General features: G+C 45.7%; 2 protein-coding genes across 3 annotated transcripts in view; both read left to right on the top strand.

Annotated features, from left to right (window-relative positions):
• The first annotated feature begins 1,461 nt into the window (after positions 1-1,461).
• On the top strand, positions 1,462-11,328 carry LOC101937200 (sulfotransferase 6B1-like). Its single transcript, XM_005296342.4, has 7 exons — positions 1,462-1,809; positions 3,914-4,032; positions 6,565-6,654; positions 7,398-7,524; positions 9,688-9,782; positions 10,469-10,625; positions 11,064-11,328. The coding sequence occupies exons 1-7, from the start codon at positions 1,614-1,616 to the stop codon at positions 11,192-11,194; spliced, it is 915 nt and encodes a 304-aa protein (XP_005296399.2). The 5' UTR covers positions 1,462-1,613; the 3' UTR covers positions 11,195-11,328.
• Positions 11,329-17,117: 5,789 nt separating this feature from the next.
• The window catches only part of EIF2AK2 (eukaryotic translation initiation factor 2 alpha kinase 2), a 43,696-nt gene continuing 33,260 nt past the window's right edge, over positions 17,118-27,553 (top strand). For both annotated transcript variants that reach the window (XM_008174370.4, XM_005296262.5), the window contains exons 1-2: positions 17,118-17,886; positions 24,366-24,498. In XM_008174370.4, the coding sequence (XP_008172592.2) occupies positions 17,559-17,886; positions 24,366-24,498 (461 nt within the window). In that variant the 5' untranslated portion in view covers positions 17,118-17,558. The remainder of the gene's footprint in view (positions 17,887-24,365; positions 24,499-27,553) is intronic.

Below are 27,553 nucleotides of genomic sequence, written 5' to 3'. Positions count from 1 at the left end.
CACTTGACCTCAGTAAGGGCTACTGGCAAATCCCCCTTGACCCCGCTTTGAGGGAGAAGACCGTGTTTGCCACCCCAACAGGTCTGTACCAATTTACCCGGATGCCCTTCGGCCTCCATGGGGCCCCAGCCATGTTTCAGCGGCTGATGGACCATGTGGCTGTGCGGCAAAGCGTCAGCAGCTCCAGCCCTCTGGCAGGGGCTGAACAAACAGTTCAATAGTAGCAAGCCGAGGCCCTGGGTCAGGGCGGGACAACAAGCATTCAGTAGCTCAGACCCTCAGGCAGGGACTGAGCAAACAGGTTGAACAGCAAACCTCAGGCTCCTGGCTCTGAGCGGCCTGGGAGAGGGGGAGACTGCCACCGCTGAGTTGGGTACCGGGGGGGACGCAGGCCCACCCACTCCACTGCGTCCCAGCCCGGGGCCCTAGCAGCGGCAGAAGACTCACTGCTGTCAGGGAGGATCCTGACCACAACACACTGACATGGGCTCTGGCAGTGCTGCAGACTAACACGGCTGCTACTCTGAAACTTTACCTTTGTTATCCTTACTTATCCTCCCCTTACTAATGGGGAAAACTATTACATTACTTTGCAAAAATATGAAAGTCTTCCTTACTGTATATATGAATTATAAAATGTGTGTTTTGCTAGGCCTTGATATCCACCCTTCTGCACAGACCCTGCACAAGGGGATCCCAAACCTGTTTTCCAAGACTTTTTACATGACCTTGGGGTCATGCTGAGACTGGACATAATTAACTTGATTTCTGGCCTATAAGTGAGTTATGGAGTCTCTGAAGAATGTTGGTGAATGGGTCTTAAATGGGTTATGTTGAGTCCCTTATGGACAGTGGCAGGTTCTTATGTGGAAGGTTAATATTAGATATTGTGGTAGATAGCCCGAACAATGAAGGTTGTCTGGTTGGTGTTGGCCAAGTTAGGGTTTAGCTGTGTATTATTAGGCTTATAGGATAAAGTTAGGACAATCTTTACTCCGAAGAGCTCCTAGTCTCTCCCTAGTAAAACCATTGTAATCCTATAAGCATGAGAAGCAGTTACCCTGCCCCACCTTTACTCCTTTCTCTCTCCTGTCATTGTGACTCATCCAGTTTTCACAAAACCAATTGCAAAGATTCTACAGCAGCAAATCCCAGGCTGGCCCACGTAGATAATTTTACACTAGTAGAAAACTAGCAGCAAGGGGATCAGGTGAAAGAGTATTCTTATCATTCTGTGTGGAGTCCAAGGGGTTGAATCAGCATAATTTATCCCCCTTCTTCCCACTAGTAATGGTCTATAGACAATTACTCCTCCCAGCACCACTCACTCCCAGGGGAAGCTAAAGTTCAGTGTAATCTACAACACTTAATCTACAACACTGGCTGAAACCAGTTGCAGTTTACAGCCAAGAGTTCAACCAGGGACTGTGTAATTCAGAACTGGTTTTTTTAGCTGCAATTTCCCTCACTGCTGGGCAAGAGCAGCAGAGTCAGACAGTGCATGTGCCGAGAAGTTTGTTTAAAAGTTCCCCCTCTGCCTCCGTACACTAAAGAACGCTAGAGACACGCTGTTTAAGGGGAGAATCTGGCAAGAGGCACAGCAAGCTCCAGCCATGGCTAAGAGTGGTATTATTAATGAAATAGAGAAATATTTCGATGATGTTAAAGGCAAGGAATCTGAAGAGCTGCTGTTCTCCTACAAGGGGGTGCTGTACCCTATTGGACTGTGCAGTGCTGAGACCTTCCAAGCGCTGGACTCCATAGAATTTAGACAAGACGATGTGTTCCTAGCGGCTTATCCTAAATCCGGTGAGTGTAGATTTTTTTTGTGCAAAATGAAAAGTAAACATGAATGGTGTCAAATGTGTGTGTGATCATTGTGAAGAGTGCAGAAAAGCACGGAAGTTTAAATGCTACTTGCAGTAAATCCTCATTTGTCACAGGGAAGCAGTGTATCAGTAAGCCGTGTGTTTTCCTCTTCCGTAATTTCAGATACGTGGGTTGAATCCAGCAGTGATTTAGCACCGAGACATAGATGTTGTTGGCTGTATTAAGTTAAAATTTAATGGCTTACTGATACTTCCCTCCCCGACTCTTCCGCTCTCTTTAAGAGCCAGGCTGCCCGAGCGCTACCGGCTTCAGGCAGCCCCCGTGCCTCCGGACCCTGCGCCCCCAGCCGGGCACTTCCCCTCCCGGGCTCCGGCGGCGCAGGGTCCGGAGGCACGGGGGCTGCGCAAAGCTGGTAGCGCTCGGGCAGCCCGGCTCTTAAACAGAGCCGAAGAGTCGGGGAGGAGCAGAGCCGCCGCAGCTGGAGGCTCTGCTCCCCTTCGGCTCTGTTTAAGAGCCGGGCTGCACGAGCGCTACCAGCTTTGGGCAGCCCCCGTGCCTCTGGACCCTGCGCCGCCGGAGCCCGGGAGGGGAAGTGCCCGGCTGGGGGCGCAGGGTCCGGAGGCATAGGGGCTGCCCAAAGCCCGAGCGCTACCGGCTTCACGGTTTGCTGGGCAGCCTCCAGACCCTGCGCCCCCGGCTGGGCGCTTCCCCTCCCAGGCTCCAGCTGCGCTGGGGAAGCGCCCGCCGGGGGCGCAGGGTCTGGGGGCTGCCCGGCAAACCCTGAAGCTGGTAGTGCTCGGGCAGCCCTTTCCCCGTGGCTGGGAGTGGGAGGGAGGAGAGGGCGGAGTTAGGGCGGGACTAGGGGTGGGGAAATGGGCAGGGCCAGGGCCCGTGGAGGGTCCTCCTTTTTTATTTATTAGATATGGTAACCCTATAAGTTAAATGGAAAGCGTCATCCAACATTATACAAAGCTTAAAAATACAGTTGTCAGGAAATGTTAGCATATGTCAGTCTCTGTGCTTATGCATGATCATACCTTTGTATATATTGTAAAGAGATGGGATCAACCCACAGAATTCAGAGCCAGACCAGAATCTGAACTGCCCCAAAGCTTTATTGTTAATAAAACACCAACCATGTGCTTAGAGCTGAACAAAGCTATCAAGAAACATTAGCCCTGCGACCAGTCTAGGCACAGACTAGACAGTTCACACACACACAGGATATTTAGGGTGGGATTTTCAAAGGTGATCAGTGTTAGCTTAACTCTGCTCCCATTGAAGTCCATGGATGTAAAGTTAGGCCAGTGCTGAGAAATTTTGAAAATCCTACTGTAAGAGATGGCAAGAACTTGAGGTGGTGATAGGGGCTTGCAAGAGTCGTGTTTGGTAAAGGCCTTGTAGGACATGTTCTTTGAAGATGAAGGAGGAAAGGAGTTTTCTAGATGCAGGAGAAGAAGTTTGTTCTAAGCAAACTGAAAGGAATCTGATTGGCTAATGGGAAATCACCATTACAGTTATATAGGAAATTTAACCAGAGTACCTAAATAATAAATACATTATACTGTTGCCTAAGCAGCATTGTAGGCATATTTGAGAAAACACTTAAATTATAACTCCCATTACAAAAGAAACTAACAGTTTCCTCCTCCCTCACCCCACCCGGTGCTTTTCTCCTCCCCCACCCAAGTGAGGGTGGTGGAGAGTGAGTGACGGAGAGAGGGTGGGATGAAGTGAGCGGGGCAGGGCTTTGGGGAAGGGGCAGGGCTTCAGGGGATGGGTGGGGAAGATCCTGAGTTGCCCTTAGATTCAAAAAGTGATCTTGGGCGTAAAAAGGTTGGAGACCACTGTTCTAGAACTTGTAGCTGCACAAAGCACACAAAATCCATTGTCACCTGCAATGTTTCATTACAGAGACACAATTTAAGATTATACTTTTGTCTGAAACTTATGTACGTGCTACTGTTACAGGTTATATGAAGCACAAGAATAATAACTATTTTGAAAGTTGTGATAGATATTTAATTGCCTGTGGTTTGAAAATTCCAGTTTGGTTCCTCAACACACTTATTTTATGTTTCAGGAACTAATTGGACTCAACACATTTTAAATGACTTGATAAATGCACTACCAAATAATAAGGAAGTATCACAATTAGAACATATCCATGTGCTTGAATTTGCAGCTTCAGAAAAATTTCAGGTCAGCATGGACTAACTCGTGAAACTTACTTTTAGCATACAATATTTTGAATGTCTTTATTTTACTATAGCTCATATAAGCATAAAACAATTTTCAGATAGTTTATAAACTTCTGCATCAGAAAATTTGATTTTAATCTATTTTAATTACCTTTTCTGTCTGAAATTGTATTCTAAAGTATTGAAACGTAAATGAACAAGTGTGATTTGAAAGTAAATTAACTTTTGTAAACAAAAAGGAAAAAAAGTTCATTTAACCCTAACATTTACCCCTGTAAATGTTGTTACTCATGTACTGGAATTTCAGAGTCTGTTGTTCTTGTGAGTAAATTTTGAGTGCAAAAGTTTTTTTTTTTTTAAAAGTTCCTTCCTTCTTTAAAAAAAAGTTAATGAAATCATTTTCTGGTAAACTGAGGCTAGATAAAAATGAAGTAAGAGGTTTGATTTATTTTCCAGTTTAGCACATTGTTACACCCCAATGGCCCCTTAGGGAGTTCCCCAGCCGGGAAGGTAGATCAGCACTGTATATTGCTAACGCTGTTGCAAGCATCGCAAAGCATTTTGGGGAGGGCCAAAGGTGTGTGAGTGGAAGGTTTTTTTGTAGGTTATAAGAGGCCAAAAGTGGCGGGGGGGAGGGGCAGGAAGAGAAAAGAGCAAAAAACGGGTTAACTCAACACTTGGCAGCTGTGGCCTATAAAGCCCCCTCAAATAGTATGTTAAAAAAAAGGCAATGCCAGGCCGCTTTTATAAGGTAGGTCAACACATCTGCTGGGAAGGGGAGTCATCGGAATATGTTACACCCAGACTCTGCCAGTCTGGTTAATACAAGTGTAAGTATAAAAGTGGGTTAGGGTCTGGGGGCATTAACGCTTTCTTTCTTCCCCATAGTAACATAAAAACAGTCCCAGCACTCTCTGCTGTATTTTATTAATAAAGCTTTAAAATTTAAACACTTGATGTGTTAGGTCATCTCCTCCCCAAACAATCCTGCAGTGTCAGCCTAATCACCTGACACTCCAGGCAAATTAGTAACAAAAATCTGTCACAACATGATTAAATTTTTGCAGGATCGGGGCATATGTAGTTCTGCTAATGAATATGGCAAAATCTATCTATCTATCTATCTATCGAGAAGTGATAATTTGCAAATCATGAGTAGTGACACCAGCTGGACTCTTACTTTTCTTTGTGGTCTCATGATTAAAGCACAAGATTGGGATTAAACAGTTAGGAGATCTTTAATCACAACTCTGCTATTGGTGTATTATCTGGCTTCAGGCAAGACATTTAACCTCTCTTCTTCATAGGTTCATAAATTTTAAAACCGGAAGGCACCATTGTGATCATCTAGTCTGACCTCCTGTGTAACACAGGCCATAGAACTTCCCCAAAATCATTCCCAGAGCAGATCTTTTCGAAAAACATCCTATCTTGATTCTAAAACTGTCAGTGATGGAGAATCCACCATGACCCTTCATAAATTGTTCCAGTGGTTAATCACTCTCACCATTAAAAATGTACACCTTATTTTGAGTAATAAATGTCACTTCAATGACATTATGAATGATAAGAAGTAAGAAGAGAGACTACAATTTAACAATTAATTTATATATATATATTACACACACACACACAGTAACTCCTCACTTAATGTCCTCCCACTTAACGTTGTTTCAAAGTTACGTCACTGCTCAATTAGGGAACATGCTCATTTAAAGTTGTGCAATGCTCCCTTATAACGTCGTTTGGCTGCCTGCTCTGTCCACTGCTTGTAAGATTCTGTGGAAGAGCAGTGACTTTACAAGGGAACATTGCACAAGTTCCTCTTCTCCTCCACCTTCCCCGGCAGGGAAGCGCTGGGAGGGAGGGGGAAGAACGGGTAAGTGCCGCGTCTGCGCTCCTCCCCCTCCCTCCCAGAAAGTCCTAAACACGAAGTGCTGGGAGGGAGGAGGAGGAGCGGGAAAGCACCACGTCTGCACTCCTCCCCCTCCCTCCCAGAAAGTACTTAGGACTTTTCGGGGGGGAGGGGTGGGCGAAGGACTGGGGATGCAGCTGCTTTGGAGAGGAGGTGGAGTGGAGGTGGGAAGAGATGGGCCTGGAGTGGAGCAAGGACTGGAAGAGGCGGTCCTGGAGCATCCCCCGGCAAAGTCAGCGCCTGTTCTTCTCTGGGAAGCTGCTGCTGCGAAGGTGCTTCCTAGCGTCCTTGCCTGTAGCAGGCTGTGCCTGTGTGAGGTAAGCCAGGGGCACTTCCCAACCACAGTACAGTCCTGTACAGTATATAATGCCTTTTGTCTGCCCCCCAAAAATTTCCTTGGAACCTAATCCCCCGCATTTACATTAAAGCTTATGGGAAAATTGGATTAGTTTAACATCATTTCACTTAAAGTTGCATTTTTCAGGAACATAACTACAACGTTAAGTGAGGAATTACTGTATTAGTTTTTTAGGGTAAATGTACAGATACTATAAATTGTCAGCATCTTTAAGATAGGGATATTATGGTTCACTTTTGTCACTTTTTGTTTTGCTTTAGAAAATAAAAAATGCACCTTCTCCACGTCTCTTTTCCACGCATCTCCATTATGATGATATTCCCAAGGCTGTCTTTGAGAATAAGGTGAAGGTAAGTGAGCATTTTAATAATGGAGGGCACTATCCACTTTCCAAGCAACTCCCAGTTTTCTCTGGGAAGTTATTAGGTTTAGGGCTGCCTGGAAAACACGAATTCTGTTTTTACAAAAATTTCCAAGGTTTTGGAATTTGGTTTTGTTCCACAACCAAGACCTTATTTTTTGTGAAAAACCTAAGAAGAAAAAGAGAGCAGGCATCTGAACCTGAGTCGAAATAGAGACTTGAACACGGGTCTCCCACATCTCAGATAAGTGTTTAACCACTAGGCTATTGATTGATTTATTTAATGATTTTTCTTTCTTGTGTATATATATTAATCAAAAATTCCAGCCTGGCCAAAAATTCCAACCTCCAGAGGTTGGAGCTACAATCAAAATAGATAAAATAGAATTTAATTTTTACTGATCACTGCAATTGATGTAGATTTACTGATCAATGTAATTGAAATATAAAATTGTAAATGTATTGATTTACTGATCAATGTAATTCATACAAAGAAGTCAAATCTTAGATCCTAGCCCTGCAAGGTGATCTGTATGGGATAGCCCTTATTGCTCCTTGGAGCCCCCTTGAAGTTAGTAAGTTGTTCTCCTGTTCCCTACATTGCAGGATTGAGGCTTCGTTTTCCAAATTGCAGTTCCTGTAAGAGCTGCTATGTTTTTTTTAATGCAGGACCCTTGAGCTCAAAGGTTACCTTAAATACCCAGGACTCATGTGACTTTGTTGTTTTAAAAGGTACTGGTGGTATTTCGAAATCCAAAAGATGTAGCTGTATCCTATTACCACTTCTACAACAAAAATCCTGGGCTTCCAAATGTCAGCTCCTGGGATGAGTTCTTTCAGAAGTTCATGAGTGGAGAAGGTACAGTTATTAGATCTCGGCATGTATAAACACTCTAGTACAATGTTCTCAACTCTTCTTTGGTCTGTAGTCAAAAAAAGGAATCTGTGATCATCATGTTAAAATTAATCCCAAATGGATTCAAACTAATGATCTGGGTGGGGGACCTGGTGCTAAGGAGTTGAAGGTGCTTCTCCCTTGGCCAACCCTGGCAGAGTCCTCAGAAGTGGGAACATTGGTGTGGAGCCATTTGAATAATCAGGCTGATACATTTTACAGGGATTCTACTTCATCCCCAGCTTTACTCTCCCTCCAGAAGGCACCTCCCCCTTGTGATTTCACATCATAACAACTAGATTCATGAGTCTCTCCTCCTTTGTTCTCAGCTCCATTTTTCTCATTGTTTCATCTGCACCTCTGAGCAGGTGTATCTGTTTTAGCCTATGTCTACACTGTGAGCTGGGGTGTGATTTCCCCTTCTCATGTACACATACATATTCATGCTAGCTCTCATCAAGCTAGTGTGAGTATAAATAGCAGTATAGCTGTAGTAGCACGGGTAACAGCAGCAGGGGGACAGCTAAGCTGTGAAGAGTTCATACTCACCATGGGTTTGTACTTAGTGCAGCTTAGCCATGGTGCCGCTGCCACGCCTCATGTTACCATGGCTACACTGCTAGTTAGGCTCACACTAGCACGATGAGCGGTGGCACAAGTGTACATGAGCAGGGGAATCAGACAGTGCAAACATAGCCCTAGAGACACTCAAAATAAAGGTTTGGAGTAAATTTTCAAAAGCACCTAAGTGACTAAGGCTCCTAACTCCCATTGTCTTTCAATCAGGCTTAGGCTTCTAAGGGCCAGATTTTTAAAAGTTTTTAAACGCACCTAAAGATGCAAATAGATGCCTAGTGTGGTTTTCAAGAAGTGCCTAGGTGCCTAACTTCTACTGAATTTAAACACTTCTGAAAATTGCACTAGACATATTTAGATGCCTAAATACATTTAAATATCTGATCCTAAACATTGTTACTTTTGGAAATGGGACTTAGGCTTCTAACTCTCTTAGAACTTATACCCTTTATCTATTTATAGTTGCGCAGAGGTTGGAGCTACAATCAAAATAGATAAAACCCCTTTTCTAAACTGAAGCACTCCATTTTTTATTCTATCATCTGTTGCCAAATAGTTCCAATTTCAAAGAGAGTTCACCCTGTAGGGACAGTCATGAATGGCAAATTTCCTGTCAGGTCAGGGAGCTTCATAGCAATCAGGCTCAAACAGACCCAATGAAAACAACAGTGAGAGCAACCCTGCATTTCAAGTGATGCTCTCCTGGGGAAGGAGGAGGCAAGAGAATGAAAAAATGGCATTGTGGATTCCGTGTGTGTGTCTCAATTGCTTCCAGATCAAAAAAGCTAGGTTTACAAATAAACAATGTTTTATGTGACTGCCAGCCCCTCAAACTGTGAATCAGGCTGGGCTCTTTCCTTCTGTAGCATCACCACTAACAATAATTAAGGCTGTGAGTTTGTCACAGAGGTCATGGAAGTCACAGACTTTCCGTGACTTTTGCAGCGGCCGGTGCGCCTGGCAGCTTAGGCAGCCCCTGCGCCTGTCGCACCGGCTACTACTGGGGCAATCTCGGGCCACAGCCCCCGCCCCCCACAGCAGAAGAATTTGGGTGTGGAAGGGGCAGGTGGTTGGGGCACGGGATGGGGTGAGGTGGGCTCTGAGGGCGCTTACCTGGGGGACTCCCCGGAAATGGCGACATCCCCCTTGCTCAGCTCCTAGGCAGAGGAGTGGCCAGGCAGCTCTGTGCACTGCCTCCAGCTGCAGGCACGCCCCCACCGTGGTTAGACAATACAGGTATTCTATGAATATACATTACTCTTGTTTTAGTAATTTAATTTGTTGTATACTTGCCATGTAGAGTCTTGATGTATGGATTTATTCTGAAAAATATTTGCAAGGAGAAAGTGAAAAGTCAAGTCTGGAGTGAATGACTTCTTACAATCCATTTCATAAATGAAGTATGAAGAGGCAGTTGAAGGATTAAAAAATCTAATATCTCCAGGACTCTATATTGAAGTTAGCCTGTACATTTAATCTCAGGGGTAATTTAAATTTAAATATACTTTAAAGTATGTTAGGTTTAAACCTATCTCCTGTATTTCATTTCAGTCACCTGGAGTTCATATTTTGACCATGCTCTTTCCTGGAACAACCACATGGATGAAGAGAATATCATGATCATCACATATGAAGAAATGAAAGAGGTGATTTTTTTTAGAAATTAGACATGGGAAAAACCTGTTTGTATACAGAATTGTTCCCTTCAGTACATTCACAAGTATCTTGTCCAGTCCGGTTTTCACTTTGTGCCAGGCAAAACCTTATTGTGAATTTCAAAGACTAGGAGAAGGCAGGCATATGAAATAGCAGTCCTTTTCTCCCACTGGCTACTAACTCTTCTATCTGCAGCCCACCTTCATTCTCCAGCAAGAAAGCCCTGATCCTCCTTAGACATGGGCTTGTGAGTAGTTCCATTTGCTTCAATGAGACTATTCACATGCTGAAAGTTAAGCATGTGCAAGTTTGCAGGATGAGGGCCTTAAATTTTTGGGGGCAGGTAATACCCATGTTTGTACAGAACAATACTAATTGATGCTGCTTGATAAATGTAATCAGTAGAAATAAATACTAAAAGAGAGAAACGCAAAAGACTGAGAGTATTCTCTTAACACATTTCCATTTGGCAAAGGGAGGCAGATACCAAAATCTTATTTAAAGTAACCACCCATTCCTGCAACCTCTTGCTGCTGAACTTAATATACTCGTCTAATGTTCTGCTCTGTGTATGGACGAGGATAAAATCTACTACATTCATTTGACAAAAGAGAAGAGGAAAATGCCAAGCATATTTTCTTTGACTCATACATAACTCCAAATTCTTGTTTTTCAGAACTTACCTGGAGAAGTGAAACAAATAGCTGAATTTTTGGGGTTCTCTCTGCCTGAGGAGAAGATTCAGTCTATTGCAGAGAATGCCACATTTGAATCAATGAGCAACAAATCCCAAGAAACACATGGCATATTAGCTCCCATGGTTTTCAGAAAAGGTACATTTATACAGAGTGATAATAGTCATTTCAAGGCTTAGAACAGCTATCCAAATTGGTCATGAGCTAATTAACATTTAAAAGCATATGCCTCTTGTGGCCTCTGTGATTAACGTATTTAATTCATAGCTGATGATGAATTTTCACCTTTAGAAAATGGACATTCATAAGCAGCTGATCAACCGGGCACTTGCTGTTCTGTCAAAATATTAGCTCTCTCTTTTCAAGGGTGCTTACACATATACCTATAAAACTTACTGCAAGGCTTTTTCTTTAACCTTTAACTGGAATTACCCCATCCACATTCATACAAGATCCAAGCCTTTTGTGGGTTTGAAATTTGGCAATAAGTTCAGTCATGCCAGCTGTTTGTGTCAGCATTTCAATGTTATGTACCTGACCTGTGATGTTATAGTTTATTTCATTGTTCTTTTGCAGGTGATGTTGGTGATTGGAAGAATCTCTTCACTGAAGCTCAGAGCCAGGAAATGGATGCCAAATTTAAAGAGTGTTTAGCTGGAACTAAACTGGGAGCAAAGCTAAAATATGATAAATACTGCAAATACTAAATCTTAACTTCATTCTGATGCTACATCATCACCTATTTCACTTCCTTTCACATTTGAGAATGCATAGATTAAAACAATTTAGATCTTCACAAAATAAAGAAATCATGAGAACCTAGTAAATAATGGGTGAAATTCTGCTATTGGGCCTATATAGATTTAAGAGAAGAATTTGGCTGAACACGTAGAACATATGAATAGTATACCAAAGTTTCTGTGCCTATTTGAGATTATATTTTTTCTTGATCTGCCATTAATTCAAATTGAGCTCTGCTCCAGAGCCAAACTTTCTGAAAGCTCAGGGTGTTAAACTCCCTGGGCTTTTTCTTTGGGCTCATCTCTCAGCTTCAGTAGTTGATTTGGTCCTCTACACTCCAATAGTTTCTGCGACCTTGTATGAAATTGCTTTAGAGTTCACTGATCTGTGCTGATGTCCAATTTTCATCCTGGCAAAAGGTTAAAGGAGAACTCCTCCAGGTTCTGTACTGGGTCTAGTGTTGTTTAATATAATTATTAATGATAAAGAAAGGGGGGTGAATAATGAGGTAGCAAAAGTTGCCAACTGAAATAAGGTGTTGATGTTAGTCAAGACGAGAGGACTGTGAGGAACTTCAAGAGATCTCAACAAGCTAGGTGAATGGTTAAGTAGAAGTTTTTCTCCCACCGGCTAGGGAGAAAAACCTCTACTTACCCCTATCCATCTTAGCTGTTGGAACATAATCATGCATAGTTTTAAAAAGGCAATTATATGTCTGTCAATAGAAGGCCCTGGTCGTACCCGACTGATGCTTCTGCAGCTATAGGGACAGTTATGGAGTCACCTCATTCTGAAGAGGGCACTGTGCACACTACTTGAGCTGTTAAGAGATGTGAATGAGAGAGGGCAGGGTATGAAAATAGTGCTGAGATAAATATTCATCAGATAAAAATAGTGAGTGGAAGTCCTATGTAGGAAGCACATCTAGCAGTGAAGAAAGGGGAAAGCATTTCCAACCATTCTTGATGCACTCTTTTACATGGGTGTTGGGGGCGTGGCGGCACCCGCTGGCTTGAAGTGGTTTCCATCATATACAGGGTTTAGAGTTTTGTTCAATGGCTTTCAGCACTTCCACTATACAAATTGTTCCAGAGCCACTGCTCTCTTATCAAAGGGTCCCAGGGCAGTTACACCAGGGGTCATCAACCTTCAGCACGCGGTCCATCAAGGTAATCCGCTGGCAGGCTGTGAAACATTTTGTTTACATTGACTGTCCGCAGGCATGCCCCCCACCCCCGCCGCAGCTCCCAGTGGCTGTGGTTCGCCGTTCCTGGTCAATGGGAGCTATGGGAAGCAGCATCCAGCACGTCCCTGTGGCCCGCTGCTTCTCACCGCTCCCATTGGCCGGGAACGGTGAACCATGACCACTGGGAGCTGCCGGGGGTGGAGTGGGGAGGGCGTGCCTGCGAACAGTCAATGTAAACAAAATGTCTTGTGGCCCACCAGTGGATTACCCGGATGGGCCGTGTGCCGACAGTTGCCGACCCGAGTTACACCAATATATTAGCAATGGTTTGTCATCTCTGTGTGGTGGTGGCAGCAGCAGTAGTGATGTTTGCCTGTGAACCACTCCCCTCTGCTGGACATAAACAGAACTATGTGTGACTACTGCTAGTTTCTCAAAATTCTTAAACCTAGTGTGTATCAAGCGACAGAGGGTCCTGTGGCACCTTTGAGACTAACAGAAGTATCGGGAGCATAAGCTTTCGTGGGTAAGAACCTCACTTCTTCAGATGCAAGAGATGTCTTGCATCTGAAGAAGTGAGGTTCTTACCCACGAAAGCTTATGCTCCCAATACTTCTGTTAGTCTCAAAGGTGCCACAGGACCCTCTGTCGCTTTTTACAGATTCAGACTAACACGGCTACCCCTCTGATACTAGTGTGTATCAGAGAACTCTAAAATGTGCGGCAATGGGACAAACTTAACAGCATTCTTTCTTCTTCTTTTCCTGGTGAATGGAGGGCAGGAGCTGCTGTAGTTATCTAAAATTGATCTAATGGTATTTTCAGGGTCTTAAAATCCATGAATTAGCTCATTATACCACTCTTGTTACATGTTTAGGGCATTAATTTACAGTACCTGTAAATCTGGTTTAATGTTTCCCTGACTCAGAATAATAAATCAATAGGAGTTTCTAGATCTTTACCTTAATTTACACTGTATTTGCATTTTTTTTTTTGCTTTAACTCAACCAAATAAACTTATAGAAACTGAGGTTACTTTTGCCTGTTTGCAAAGGGCTGTACATATCTATGATGGTGTTATGCAGACAAAACTACACAGGGATCGTTTCAGGGGGCAAGACAAAGATGCCACATTTATTATGATAACACAATTTGATTTATGACCAATAACGAATACCTATACACACACACACACACATATATATATATATATATATATATATATATAAATGTTCTGCAGCTGCTGCATAGTTATCAGTCCTGAATGTAGCTTGAGTTCATGGCTTGATTTTGCAGCTTGGGTTCGTGGCTTGTGGCGGCTAACTGGCCAGGAAAGCCGGGCACAAGGAAGGGCTGGGTCTCTGTTGGGCAGGCACCGATGCCCTTCCATGTTGGCAGCAGAATGTTACCCTCCAAAGTCTTCCATTTCACCCATCCTTTTTGTAGGCTTTAGTTTAACTCCAGAGTCTATAGGTCTTGCTGTATCAAGCTGCCTCTGGGTTTGGTGATTGATCACCCATCAATTGCAGACCTGACTTTCAGCCTTGGACCTGGCTTTGATCTTCCTTCTATTGTACCTTTGTTCTTTTCTTTTTAGGGTGGACTCTTCTTAACTTGTTAGGGCTCTTGTCTGCATCTTCAGCCCTTGGTGTTTGAACTCTGTTTCATCAGGACAGGCTGGTGCTGGAGGTTGATTCCATCATCCATACATACCTCATTCACACATCTCAACTAAACTAATGAGATTACAGCAGGGTTTGCAAAAATGAAGGTTGGAGCCAGCTTTTACAAACTGGAGTAAGCGTTTTAAAATGGAGTTTGAATTACAATATGGCAAATAGTGACCAGAAGTAGACAAGTGTAGTGAAAGGCAAAGAGTGAACAGAAGTTACAATATAGACAAGTGTAGTGGATGGCAAACAATGAACAGAAGTTACAATGTAGGCAAGCATAATGAATGGTGAACAGAAGTTACAATACTGAAACAGTGCAAGTCTCAGGGTACATCTACACTACAGGGGGGAGTCGATTTAAGATACGCAAATTCAGCTACGTGAATAGCGTAGCTGAATTCGACGTATCGCAGGCGACTTACCCCGCTGTGAGGACGGCGGCAAAATCGACTTCTGCGGCTTTCTGTTGGCGGCGCTTACTCCCACCTCCGCTGGTGGAGTAAGAGCGCCGATTCGGGGATCGATTGTCGCGTCCCGACGGGACGCGATAAATCAATCCCCGAGAGGTCGATTTCTACCCGCCGATTCAGGCGGGTAGTGTAGACCTAGCCTCAGTGATTTAAGCAGGAAATGGATTAATAGTGAAATTTACAAAGGCAGCAGGCTGAACAACTGTGGCTCTTAACAAGCATCTTAATTGTCAATTAGCCAGTTATTGGGGTAACCGGTTTTATGAATGAATGTTGTTTCATTCATAAAACTTTATTTATGAAGTTATATTAATAAAGTGAACAATTAAAAATAATTTCATTCATCAGTTCTACAATGGAAATGTAAAAATCCTTATTTTTGTAGCCCAAGGTCCAGTATGATTTAACAGCAGATGTGGGAACTACAAAGTGTGGAATGCTGGGAGAACGTCCTGGTTCCCCCCAGGATGTATCCTCTGCCATTTGCAGCGGGAAATTTCAGCACTGGCTGAAGCTGGGAGCAGGAGGTAGGCAAGCCGAGAGGAAGCTGCTGGACTGTAATCTTGTTCTATGTTTCTTTATAGGTAGGACCAAAAAGGGCTTAAAGAGCATCCTGAGAGGAGTTTGAATGACACAAAAGGAGAACATGGGCTTGTTTCTTTTGAGGTTTAGTTATTCTGGGAGTTAGAACATGTTTGTAAGGGGGTTGTGTTATACAAAGTCCCCTCTGCCCTCCCACCTGGAAGTTTCAGCACTGACTGAAGCTGGGAGCAGGAGGCAGGTAAGCAGAGAAGATGCTGCTCTCCTGTTCTCTGTTTCTTTGCTAAACCTAAAACTTTGTTCCTAGTGGTTTGTCTGAGTGGGTCTGGTCTGAGGTGAATACACATTGACATGTGTATTCTGGCTCTAGGCTCCAGCAAACCAAGCATGTGCTTGGGGTGGCACATCAGGGGCGGCATTCCAGCCATCTTTTTTTTTTTTTTGCTTCGGGCGGCAACCGCCTAGAGCCAGCCCTGGCACCAGCGCATCATGGACGGGGGCGCCCTGGGGCCACTCTGGTTCACGCCATAAGGGAGTAGTGCTCACACCTTGTGGCTGGGCCGGGCAGGCTCAGAGCGGGGGACACTCGGGCTGGGGGCCGCCCCATGGGGCACTCGGAGCCGCCTGTAGGTGCTGCAGGGCGGCTGCCCCCCAGCGCCGCAGTCGGGGCTGGGCGAAGCGGCCCAAGCCACCCAGGGACTGCGGGAGGGGGGTCAGAAGCAGCAGCAGCAATGGGGCCATAGAGGGCGGAGTGCTGCCGTGCAGGGTCCGCGTCCTGCTCTCCAGGCCTCCGTTCCCTCTGGGGCTACCCTGCCCCGGCTCCTCAGCCCCCTGCTGGGGCGGTCCCCCGGCTCTGCCCTCCCGGGTCCCGGCTGGTCCTGGAGGCGGGAGCCCTGGCTGGAGGGACCCTGGGCTGAGGCGCGACCCGGGAGCCCCGGTGCTTACCCTGACCCTGCCAGTGCCGGACTGGCTGGAGGTGAGGGGGGAGCAGGCGGAGTCAATAGTGGTGCGGGGGAGCCCAGGAATGGGGCAGCAGGGGGTGCGGGTGGGGGAGGGTGAGAGCCCAGGGCTGAGGTGGGAGACAGACAAAATTTTTTTTGCTTGGGGCGCCAAAAAAACCTAGAGCCGGCCCTGCATACAACACAGAGCATACAGAGGAACCCCAAGCCCAAAGTTGTGTAAAAAGCCACAAGGTAGACTTACCCTATCTTGAACAACCTCACACTGAGCCAGTGGACAGGAGAGGGGCTACATTTCCATAACCAAACTCCAATAATGTGATTATATGCATAGACCATTCCTACCCATGTGGTACAAATGTTGGGGTTTATTTAGAATAGGCAGGTTTAGTCTTAAGGGATCCATCTCCTAAACACACACTATAGATGGGAGGCATATTTCACACTCTTTCCTTTGAGAATCTGTTGCTCCTGGCTGTTGTGCTCCTCCATTCTCAACACATCCCCTTGTCACTAGTTTTACTGGCTTTGGCCAACGTTCTCCTCCCTCATTCCTTAAGATAAGTATGGTCAAATCATGGCACCTCTAGTGTTTGATTAATTTCACTAATATTTGTCAAATAGTAGTATTGATAACACATTTTATAGAATCAGCCAACTCACTAGCTGGCCAAAAGCTACCCAGGAAATATATTAGGCTGATGGAATTCATTAGATATAGTCATTGGCTAGAGTTAGGTGGCTCCCCACCTAGCGTGCTGGCTTTGGGGATCACATTCTAAGATGTCCATCTCTCCCCATTCATTACAGAGGGGTTAGGCGCCTAACTCAGGCTTTGTGGATCCTAGTGTTGTTCCTGTGATTTTGTAAGAGCCTGGCTCCCTTTTGCGGAGCTGGGCTGTTTTTTCTTTTCCGTATAATATTGTCAGATTCTCAAACCATCGCAGGTCCAAGAAAGCCAGTAATATCTCTAATTTTGTTGTAGATGGCTGTGTATTGACTCTCTTTGATGCTGTGCAGTTGAAACTCATATTTTATAGTGTCAGCATTTCCTCTCCCCCGCCTTCCCCGGGAAGAAAGGGAAACAGTGGAAGGGGATGAATGGACTTGCTTGGGTATCTGCATGTAGCAGGGCAACTTAGCTAGAAGGGCCCATGTCACAGGATGTCTGACCCTTTCAGTGACAATGGGGCCAGCTCCACCTATGCTGTAATTAATGGTCCCTGCCTGAGCGGGCAGGACAAATGGGGGCAGGGGTTAAGACGGCAACCACCCGGGCCTCAGAAGAAAAAGGCCTAAAAGAGCAGAGGCAGGAGCTGGGCCCGCAGAGGAGCGGAGTCGGAGCAGTGGCTGGTTCTGCAGGAGGGGCAGGCGGCTAAACTGCAGCCCCCGAAGGGGGAACCGAGGCTCAGGCCTGGGGAGGGGGCACGAGCGGAGCCCCGGGCTCTGCAGAGGCTCCCGAGTCCCCGCTGAGTCCGAGCCCGAGCCCGCGGGGCGGGGAGATGCTGGGTTTGGGCTCCCTCCTCCCTGCTGCGGCTCCTGCAGGGCAGCGGCTGCTTGAGAGGGGCAGCCCCAGCCCGCCTCCCTGCTGCCCCGGCCGCTCGGCTCTGCTCCCGGCACCCGCAGAGGAGGCGGGCCCGGTAGGCTGCGGCGGCTCCTTTCGGTTTCGATTCCGGAGCCGATCCGGGGGCGGAACGTGGCGGCTGCTGGGGGCCGGGGGAAGCCGCTGCAAGGAAACGAAACCGGGACCGAGCCGGCTGACTGCGGAGCCGGAGCAGGGAGCCGCTGTCGCTGTCCCGCCGCCCTCCGAGCGCCGTCCCCAGCCAGGCGGTGAGTGCGGGACGCGAGGGGAGAAGGGGCCGCTGCGTGGGCGGGTCGGGGAGAGGCTGGAGCTGTGGGGGAAGCGCAGAGGGAAGATTGAGATTTGGGGGTGAGTCGGCCCCAGGGAAATCGTCGGGCCCTTTCTCAGCCCGGCAGGCTCCTGCAAGGGGGGAAGGGGGGAGCCATTAGTACAGACTATAGAGGTTGACGGGGGGGGGGGGGGGGGGGAGGTAAGGGGTAGGATGGAGGAGATGACCTGGCGTGCCTCGGCTCTGGGTATTTTCTGCTTCCCCGAGACCTGTCACTAGGCTGCAGCGTGTGAATTGGAACAGGCTTGAACTTGCCCCGCACAGCCAGAGTTGGGCTAATGAAGAACTGGGCTTCTGGTCCTATGACAAAGAAAGTGTTAACATTGTCGTGACTGTTTCTATCTCTGGAAACTAAAAAAGACAAAGAGGGGACTCCGCATCATTGGTGGCATCACTTACCTCAGCAAAGTGACATGGCCAGGAAATAGGAGCAGTGCTGGGGACTGCGGGTATTCTTGGGAAGCCACCAGTGACTTCTTTTCCCCTTACAGGGGCAAAGTAAACATCTAAATATAGGTGGTTAGCAGCCTCTAAGTAAGGGGTGGGCAAACTTTTTGGGCCGAGGGCCACATCGGGGAATAGAAATTGTATGGTGGGCCATGAATGCTCACAAAATTGGGGTTGGGGTGCAGGCTCTGGGGTGGGGCTGGGGATGAGGAGTTGGGGTGTAGGAGGGTGCTCTGGGCTGAGACCAAGGGATACAGAGGTTGGGAGGGGGATCAGGGCTAGGGCAGGGGTGCAGGTTCTGGCTGGGGCTGGGTATGAGAGGTTTGGGGTGCAGGAGTGTGCTCCGGGCTGGGATTGAGGGGTTTGGAGAGCAGGATGGAGATCAAGGCTGGTGCAGGCTCCAGGCGGTGCTTACTTCAAGTGGCTCCCGGAAGCAGTGGCATGTCCCTTCTCCGGCTCCTACAGAAAGGTGCTGCCAGACGGCTCTGCACGCTTCCCCATCCGCAGATACTGCCCCTGCAGCTCCCATTGGAGCACGTGGGAGCTGGAGTGGGGCCATGCTGGGAGCTGTGTTGTGCGGCCCCTGACCCTGCGCCCCGGCTGGAGTGCTGGAGCAGGCCAAGCCGCGTGGTGTAGCTCATGGGCCAGCTTAAAATGGCTCATGGGCTGCAGTTTGCCCACCCCTGCTCTAAGTAGAAGTTAATGCAGCCATTCCTTTTGGAAATGTGACACTTGTGTGTGGGCAGGGGAGGTTATGCTTATGATCCGTATCTCTGACATACAGACTACTAGGCACCCAGTCACAACAATGGATTTGAAGTCCCACTCTTCCAAAAGTTTTATATTACAAAACAAATGCTACAAGGGAGTATGGGGAGGGAGAAAATCATTTGGATATATTCTTATACTGCTGTATGAATGCCATGCTCCTCTGTAGCACTTCTGGCATGTTGAAATTCAGAGAGAGAAAGATGTTAATTGCATTCCCAGTAGTAGTGAATCAAACTGCTACCTTACCTCTGTGTCAGAAAGGAAACAAATAAAATACTAACACAAGTTAACTATAAGTAATCAAAAGAGTTGGGATATGATTTTCCCTGCTGCTGTTCCTAGTACTCTCAGATTGTTGGTCTTCCAAAGTTTCAATTTTTCTTTCTAAAATCATATGGCTTTAAACTGAGGTTTTAGATATAAGGATAGTGACTTCCTTTTCTATTTTTAGTGTAGTTCTTTATCTCTTTCTCTGTACATTAGGGTCCAGATTCTAAAAGATATTTAATAGGGCTGTCAGTTAATTGCAGTTAACTCACACTATTAACTCAATTAAAACTGCTATTAATTGCAATTAATTTTTAATAGCACTGTAAAACAATAATATAAGTAAATTGGTGTTCTAAATATTTTTGGATATATTGATTTCAGTTAAAACAGAATACAAAGTATACAGTGCTCACTTTATATTTTTGATTACAAATATTTACACTGTAAAAAAGAAACAAAGATATAGTATTTTTCAGTTCACCTCATACAAGCACTGGAGAGCAATCTCTTTATTGTGAATGTGCAATTTACAAATGTAGATTTTTCGTTTGTTACATAGCTGCACTCGTAGGCGCCCACTTCTAATGGTGCCGGAGGGTGCTCGACCCCCCTCTGCCCCTGGCCCCACCCCGACTCCACCCCTGTCCTGCCCCCCCCTCCCGCCCCCCATTCCAACCTCTTCCCCAAAGTCCCTGCCCCAACTCCGCCCCCTCCCTGCCCCTATTTGACTCCATCCTCAAATCCCTGCCCCAACCCCGCCTCTTCCCCGCCTCCTCCCCTGCGCCACGTTCCCACTCCTCCCCCCTCCCTCCTGGAGCTTGCTATAGCTGTTTGGCGGCAGCAAGCACTGGGAGGTAGGCAGAGGAGCGGGGACGCGGGGCGCTGGGGAGGAGGTGAGGTGGGGGGGGAAGTTTGGCTGCCAGTGGGTGCCCTTGGGTGCTCCAGCCCCGGAGCACCCACGGAGTCGGTGCCTATGGCTGCACTCAAAAACAAAACAATGTAAAACTTCAGAGCCTACAAGTCCACTCAGTCCTACTTCTTGTTCAGCCAATCGCTAAGACAAACAAGTTTGTTTACATTTTCAGGAGATGATGCTGCCCGCTTCTTACTTTCAGGTGACATTGTAAATGAGAACAGGCACTCCCATGGCACTGTTGTGGCAGTATTGCAAGGTATTTACATGCCAGATACGCTAAATATTCGTCTGTCCCTTCATGCTTCTACCATCATTCCAGAGGACAAGCTTTCATGCTGACAACAGGTTCCGCACGGTAACAATCCAAACAGTGCGGACCGACGCACGTTCATTTTCATCATCTGAGTCAGATGCTATCAACAGAAGGTTGATTTTCTTTTTTGGTGGTTTGGATTCTGTAATTTCCGTATTGGAGTATTGCTCATTTAAGACTTCTGACAGCATGTTCCACGCCTCATCCCTCTCAGATTTTGGAAGGCACTTCAGAGTCTTAAACCTTGGGTTAAGTGCTGTAGCTATCTTTAAAAAATCTCATATTGGTACCTTCTTTGCATTTTGTCAAATGTGCAATGAAAGTGTTCTTAAATTGAAGAACATATGCTGGATTAAAGCAACAGAGGGTCCTGTGGCACCTTTGAGACTAACAGAAGTACTGGGAGCATAAGCTTTCATGGGTAAGAACCTCACTTCTTCAGATGCAAGTAATGGAAATCTCCAGAGGCAGGTATATATCAGTGTGGAGATAACGAGGTTAGTTCAATCAGGGGGGGTGAGGTGCTCTGCTAGCAGTTGAGGTGTGAACACCAAGGGAGGAGAAACTGTTTCTGTAGTTGGATAGCCATTCACAGTCTTTGTTTAATCCTGATCTGATGGTGTCAAATTTGCAAATGAACTGGAGCTCAGCAGTTTCTCTTTGGAGTCTGGTCCTGAAGTTTTTTTGCTGTAAGATGGCTACCTTTACATCTGCTATTGTGTGGCCAGGGAGGTTGAAGTGTTCTCCTACAGGTTTTTGTATATTGCCATTCCTGATATCTGACTTGTGTCCATTTATCCTCTTGCGTAGTGACTGTCCAGTTTGGCCAATGTACATAGCAGAGGGGCATTGCTGGCATATGATGGCATATATAACATTGGTGGACGTGCAGGTGAATGAGCCGGTGATGTTGTAGCTGATCTGGTTAGGTCCAGTGATGGTGTTGCTGGTGTAGATATGTGGGCAGAGTTGGCATCAAGGTTTGTTGCATGGGTTGGTTCCTGAGTTAGAGTTGTTATGGTGCGGTGCGTGGTTGCTGGTGAGAATATGCTTAAGGTTGGCAGGTTGTCTGTGGGCGAGGACTGGCCTGCCTCCCAAGGTCTGTGAAAGTGAGGGATCATTGTCCAGGATGGGTTGTAGATCACTGATGATGCGTTGGAGAGGTTTAAGCTGAGGACTGTAGGTGATGGCCAGTGGAGTTCTGTTGGTTTCTCTTCTGGGCCTGTCTTGTAGCAGGAGGCTTCTGGGTACATGTCTGGCTCTGTTGATTTGTTTCTTTATTTCCTTGTGTGGAAATATATATATTTGGAAAACTGATATATACCTGCCTCTGGAGATTTCCATTACTTGCATCTGAAGAAGTGAGGTTCTTACCCACGAAAGCTTATGCTCCCAGTACTTCTGTTAGTCTCAAAGGTGCCACAGGACCCTCTGTTGCTTTTTACAGATTCAGACTAACACGGCTACCCCTCTGATATATGCTGGATTGTCATCTGAGACTGCCATAACATGAAATATAAGGCAGAAAGCGGGTAAAACCATGGAGCAGGAGACATACAATTCTCCTCCAAGGAGTTCAGTCAAATTTAATTAATGCATTTTTTTTTTTAACAAGTATCATCAGCATGGAAGCATGTCCTCTGGAATGGTGGTCAAAGCATGAAGGGGCATATGAATGTTTAGCATATCTGGCACGTAAATACTTTGCAATTCTGGCTACAAAAATGCCATGCAAACGTCTGTTCTCACTTTTAGGTGACATTGCAAACAAGAAGCAGGCAGCATTATCTCCCATAAATATTAACAAACTTGCTTGTCTTAGCGATTAGCCAGGGCCGGCTCCAGGCACCAGCTTAGGAAGCAGGTGCTTGGGGCGCCAATTCAAAGGGGCGGCACTCCGTCCGGTATCAGGGCGGCACGTCTGGGTCTTCGATGGCAATTCGGCAGCGGGTCCCTCATTCCCTCTCTTCCTCTTTGAGCTGCTGCCCAATTGCCGCCGAAGAGGAAGAGAGGGAGGACCTGCCGTCGAAGAAGCCGCACGATTTAGCTGCCGCCGAAGTGCTGCCACTCTGTTTTTTATTTTTTTTTAATTTTTTTTGCCACTTGGGGTGGCAGAAAAGTTGGAGCCGGCCCTGCGATTAGCTGAACAAGAAGTAGGACAGAGAGAGCCTACAAATCCAAAAGTTTTACAATGTTTTGTTTTTGAGTGCAGTTATGTAACAAAAAAAAAATAATTCTACATTTGTAAGGTGCACTTTCAAAATAAAGAGATTGCACTACAGTACTTGTATGAGGTGAATTGAAAAATACAATATCTTTTCTTTTTACAGTGCATTTAATCAAATATAATATGAAGTGAGCACTGTACACTTTATTCTAGGTTGTAATTGAAATCAATATACTCGAAAATGTAGAAAACATTCAAAAATATTAAAATAAATGGTATTCTATTATGTTTTAATGGTGCCATTAAAACTGATTAATTGCAATTATTTTTTTAAATCTTATGATTAATTTTTTTAATAGCTCGATAGTCCTAATATTTAGGTACCTAATTTCCATTGAAAGCACTAGGAATTAGGCATCTTAAAGATCGTTGAGGATCTGGGCCTAAGTGCTTAGTCCCATTCATTCTCCTGTATTAATTGTTATTCTGAGGAGTCGCTGTCTCAAATTTCCTTCCTAGAAGAGTCACTATGGCCTGAAAACCATCAGCTTTTGCCAGGATTTGTTCAAACCCTTCTCTTACTGACTGGCCCTGCCCTGGCAGAGTCTGCTTCATTTCTGCTTTCTGAAATGGCGCTGGCACCCCTCCTGATTCTGTTGAACGCATGTGTATCTGGGGATGAGGTAGGGGAATACTGCTGCCTTGTTTATAAAGCTGGGCAATGAGTAAATCTTGCCTTGGCTAACAAAAGTGAGAATTCTGTAGACTTTGTATCTGTTTTTCAGTTGCACTGTCAAAAGTCCTCGGAAGAAATACTAAAGCATAACCTCTATGCTGGAAGCTAGGCTTCACCCCAATCTCCTTTTAAACAAACAAACACACAAATAATAAACACACACACTACACTTTTTATGCTGGCTTTTCAGCTTCAAAGAGACACTGTCTACTTTACTTTTGTTTAAAAAAATAACCAACTTCTTGATAATTCTACTGATTTGGAGATATATATGTATTATCCCAGTTCAAATCTCTAAATCAGTTATTCCAATGCAAACTAATGTCTTCAAGAAACATTTGCAAGTCAACCGCTCTCCTGTTTTACTGCAAAGGAACAATCTATTTTAACATATTGACATTTCAGTTTCATATTCTGTGGCTACAGGAGCAGGTTTCATTAATAACTACATTTATATTACACTAGTGCCTGAGTAGGGTTAGTTTGTACTAGATACTCCAAAAACATAGAAAGACATGGCCCTTGCCCTGAGCAGTGTTTTTAAATAATAAACTGCAAGCAATTAGGTTCTATTACCAAGATGAACGAGTCTCACATACAACAAATATTTTCTGGCAAAGCAATCCTAGTGGTTCTCTGCATTTGTAAACATTTCCTTACTTTGCTCCAATACCCTTGAACAATGTGGGCTTCCATCTTTCTTTGTGTTTTTATTCCCTAAGGCAGAGACAAACACTGAGAATGCAAGATTATTTGTCAAAATTTCTTTCTCCTCACAGGTTGTGCCGAAATGGCAGAACATTATGTTAAGCCACAGTTGTACAAGGGAAAACTAAATGAATATTGTCAAAAGAATAAATTACAACTTGAGTATAAGGATGTCAAAGTGGAAGGCCCTCCTCATGATCATGTGTAAGTTCACAGTGCATGCCGATAAATATTACAACTTATTTTAATGTGAGACTATGTAAAGTGCTGTGTAAGTACTGCAGCAGTGCTTAAGTGGTTATAGCTTGTAACTAGTCCTTGCAACAGCCCTAGAAATTGGTGGGTAGGAATATAACTTTTTGTTCTGAAGCGTGTGTGTGTGGGAGGAGGTGGTGTCAGGGAGCAGGAAAAGGTATTTATTATTACTGTGGTAGTGCTTATAGGCTGTAATCAAGAATCCGGGTACTGCTGAGCTAAGCACTGTACATGCACACATCAAAAAGTCAGTCCCTGCTCCAAAGCCCTTTAGACTGACCTCACACTTGGTAAAGCAACCCCCATCCTTTCATGTATTTATACCTGCTCCTGTATTTTTCACTTCATGCATCTGTTGAAGTGGGTTCTAGCCCACGAAAGCTTATGCCCAAATAAATTTGTTAGTCTCTAAGGTGCACAAAGACTCCTCGTTTTTTTTCTTAAAATCTCGGTAAGAGTTTACGTATTAGAGTCGTCATACAATATTGTCTTTGCATTTCTGCTGCACTTGCAGATTTTAAAAGACTAATGAAGTTGAGTAGCTCTCTCTGTGAGCAGTTTGTGTAAAATGGTGTATTGTGGATGTAAAGTCTCAGAACATGCATACTAACATTAGGAGCTTATAAGGAGTTGGCTAACAAGCTCCTGTCACCCTTGGGCAAAATCTGTTTCCTTCTCTCATTTCCATCTTTGTGTTTTTTCCCCCCCCCCATGTTGTCCCCGGTGTGTGGAATAACTAGCAAAACTAAACATCCCATGTCCCTCCACTCTTCTCAACGAGATCCTTCTTAAACATTGACTTCTGTAATGACCACCAGCACTAACCCACATCATATTCTTTTTTTAATCCTAACATTTCATCAGAGTACTAGAGAGTGAAATTGGAATAGCAAATATAAACCTCTAAAATCATTTCTCTAAGGCCTTGACTACACTACGCAGTTAGGTCGATGTAAGCTGTCTTATGTCGACCTAATAATGTCTGTCTCTACACTACTTCCCTTCCGTCAATGCAACTCACCTGCTACGTCGACTCAATGACTCCACCTCCATGAGAGGCATAATGCTTAATTTGACATAGGTAGGTCGACGTAGTGGCAATATAGACACTGCGCTGCTGACTTCAACCTAACTGGGCTCCAGGAAGTGTCCCACAATGCTCCGCTGCAACCGCTCTGGCCACCGTTCTCAACTCTGCTGCCCAGCAGCCAAGTATGAAGGAACCAGCCCGTCCCCTTTAAAAGGACTAGGAACTTTTGAATTTCTATTTCCTGTTTGTTTGGCGTGGAGTGCTTGCCTGCCCAGCTGATCATGAGGGCAGGGCCGGCTCTGGCTTTTTTGCCCCCCAAGAGCAGCGTGGATGCATCTGAGAAGTTGGAGTCCGAGGCCACTGCAGGCAACACTGAGGAGGAGTCTTGGACGAGGAGAATGGGAGACAGGCGAGCGGGCGATTCATTGTCCCAGAGAGCCAGGATCTGTTTGTAACCCTGGAGCAGTTCAGCCAGTCACAGCACAGCAACATGGCAGAATGTGATGCCAGGGCAGAAGCCTCTGGTGAGAACGCAATTCCAATTAATATTTTGGAGTCACGTGTTCTTATATGCAATTTTTTTTATTTAAAAAAATCAGTTGAGGTAGAGTGGCTATTTGCTTCCCAGTGGCCACACCAGCTTGGCAGAGGGTGCCCTGAGAAAAAGACTTCGTACACAGGGATGGCCTGGGAATCCTCCATAGAGATCTCCAGGAAACTTTCATGGAGGTACTCTGCAATCCATTGTAGAAGGTTTCTATGGAGGGTTGCCTTATTTCTTCCACTTATTTCTGGTAGGATACTTTCCTGTGCCACTCCAGTATTAATTCAGCTGACATCATCGCAGTACACAGCATAGCAGCATAAGGACACTGTCTGTACCTGGATGCTTGGAGCAGCTGTTACCCTCAGGAGCATAATATCAGTTAGGGTCACCTACGGGAGATGGTGGTCATTTTCCGTTGCTCAAACCATAGTAACTGCGGTCACCCCCCTAGTGATTTTTTCCCCCCTTTTCCTCCATGCTTTACAAAACATGGCCATAGTTTGGGTGACAGGGGTCTCTGTTGACCCCAGAAACTGCAAGCCTCAGGCGCCAGAAAGCAGTAGCGGCAATGGGGAGGGAAGGAAAATGTTGTGGTGGCCACACACCACAGCAAGCCCTCCCCCCACATCGCTTCTGCAAAGGTTTGCCGTTTGGGGGGGGGGAATGCTGGTCCCTGACCTCCAGACAGTGTCCATGTTACAAAGAGGAGGTGGCATGGTCCCCTGGCCAGCTCCAGTACTGCCACAGGTTGCCCACCCAATGCTGGTGACGGTCTGGTGCTCATGCCCCCGGGTCATAACTCACCATGACTGGGACAGCAAACCGGTTCAATGAATACCTTGCAGAAATGAAAATGTTCTGCTTTACACTTGCGTGGATTCAGGGGAGTGATTTTTATATAGCATCTCTGTGCTAGACCCTACGTCTGCACTGACAGTGGTTCCTTTGTGCTTTGCATGGTTTACAGTGCAAAGTGTAGCTTTCAGCTTTTCCTCCACACCAGTGGAGAGGATCTCCCAGATAAGATGAAGGCGTGATGACATGTTTAATGAGATAGTGAACACCTCTGGGATGTGTGGACGCTGAGCAGAGGGCGTGGAGATAGCTCTCTCTGAAAAAATGGATGTGGGCAGGAGAGAAGCCCAGGAGAATGAGCGTGGCATGCAGCAGGAGATGCTGGTCATTCTGAAGGAACAGACGTGTCGAGGCATCCAGTTGACCTTCAGGAGAAACACCTTGAGGCTTGATTCCCTCTGTAGCCCCTGCAGAATGGCATTCCAACATCTCCATACTCCCCCTCCCCCCTCACACATGTTCCACTAGGCAGGGGCGGACAGTGCAATATCCTTTCCACTCAACCCCAGGGGAGGGTGCCAAGAATAACAGCCGCACATAGGCAAGGCAGCTGTGCTTTTAAAGACAAGATG

Source organism: Chrysemys picta, chromosome 3, assembly GCF_011386835.1.
Source record: "Chrysemys picta bellii isolate R12L10 chromosome 3, ASM1138683v2, whole genome shotgun sequence".
Lineage (NCBI taxonomy): Eukaryota > Metazoa > Chordata > Testudines > Emydidae > Chrysemys > Chrysemys picta.
This window is presented reverse-complemented; position numbering and strand designations above follow the sequence as displayed.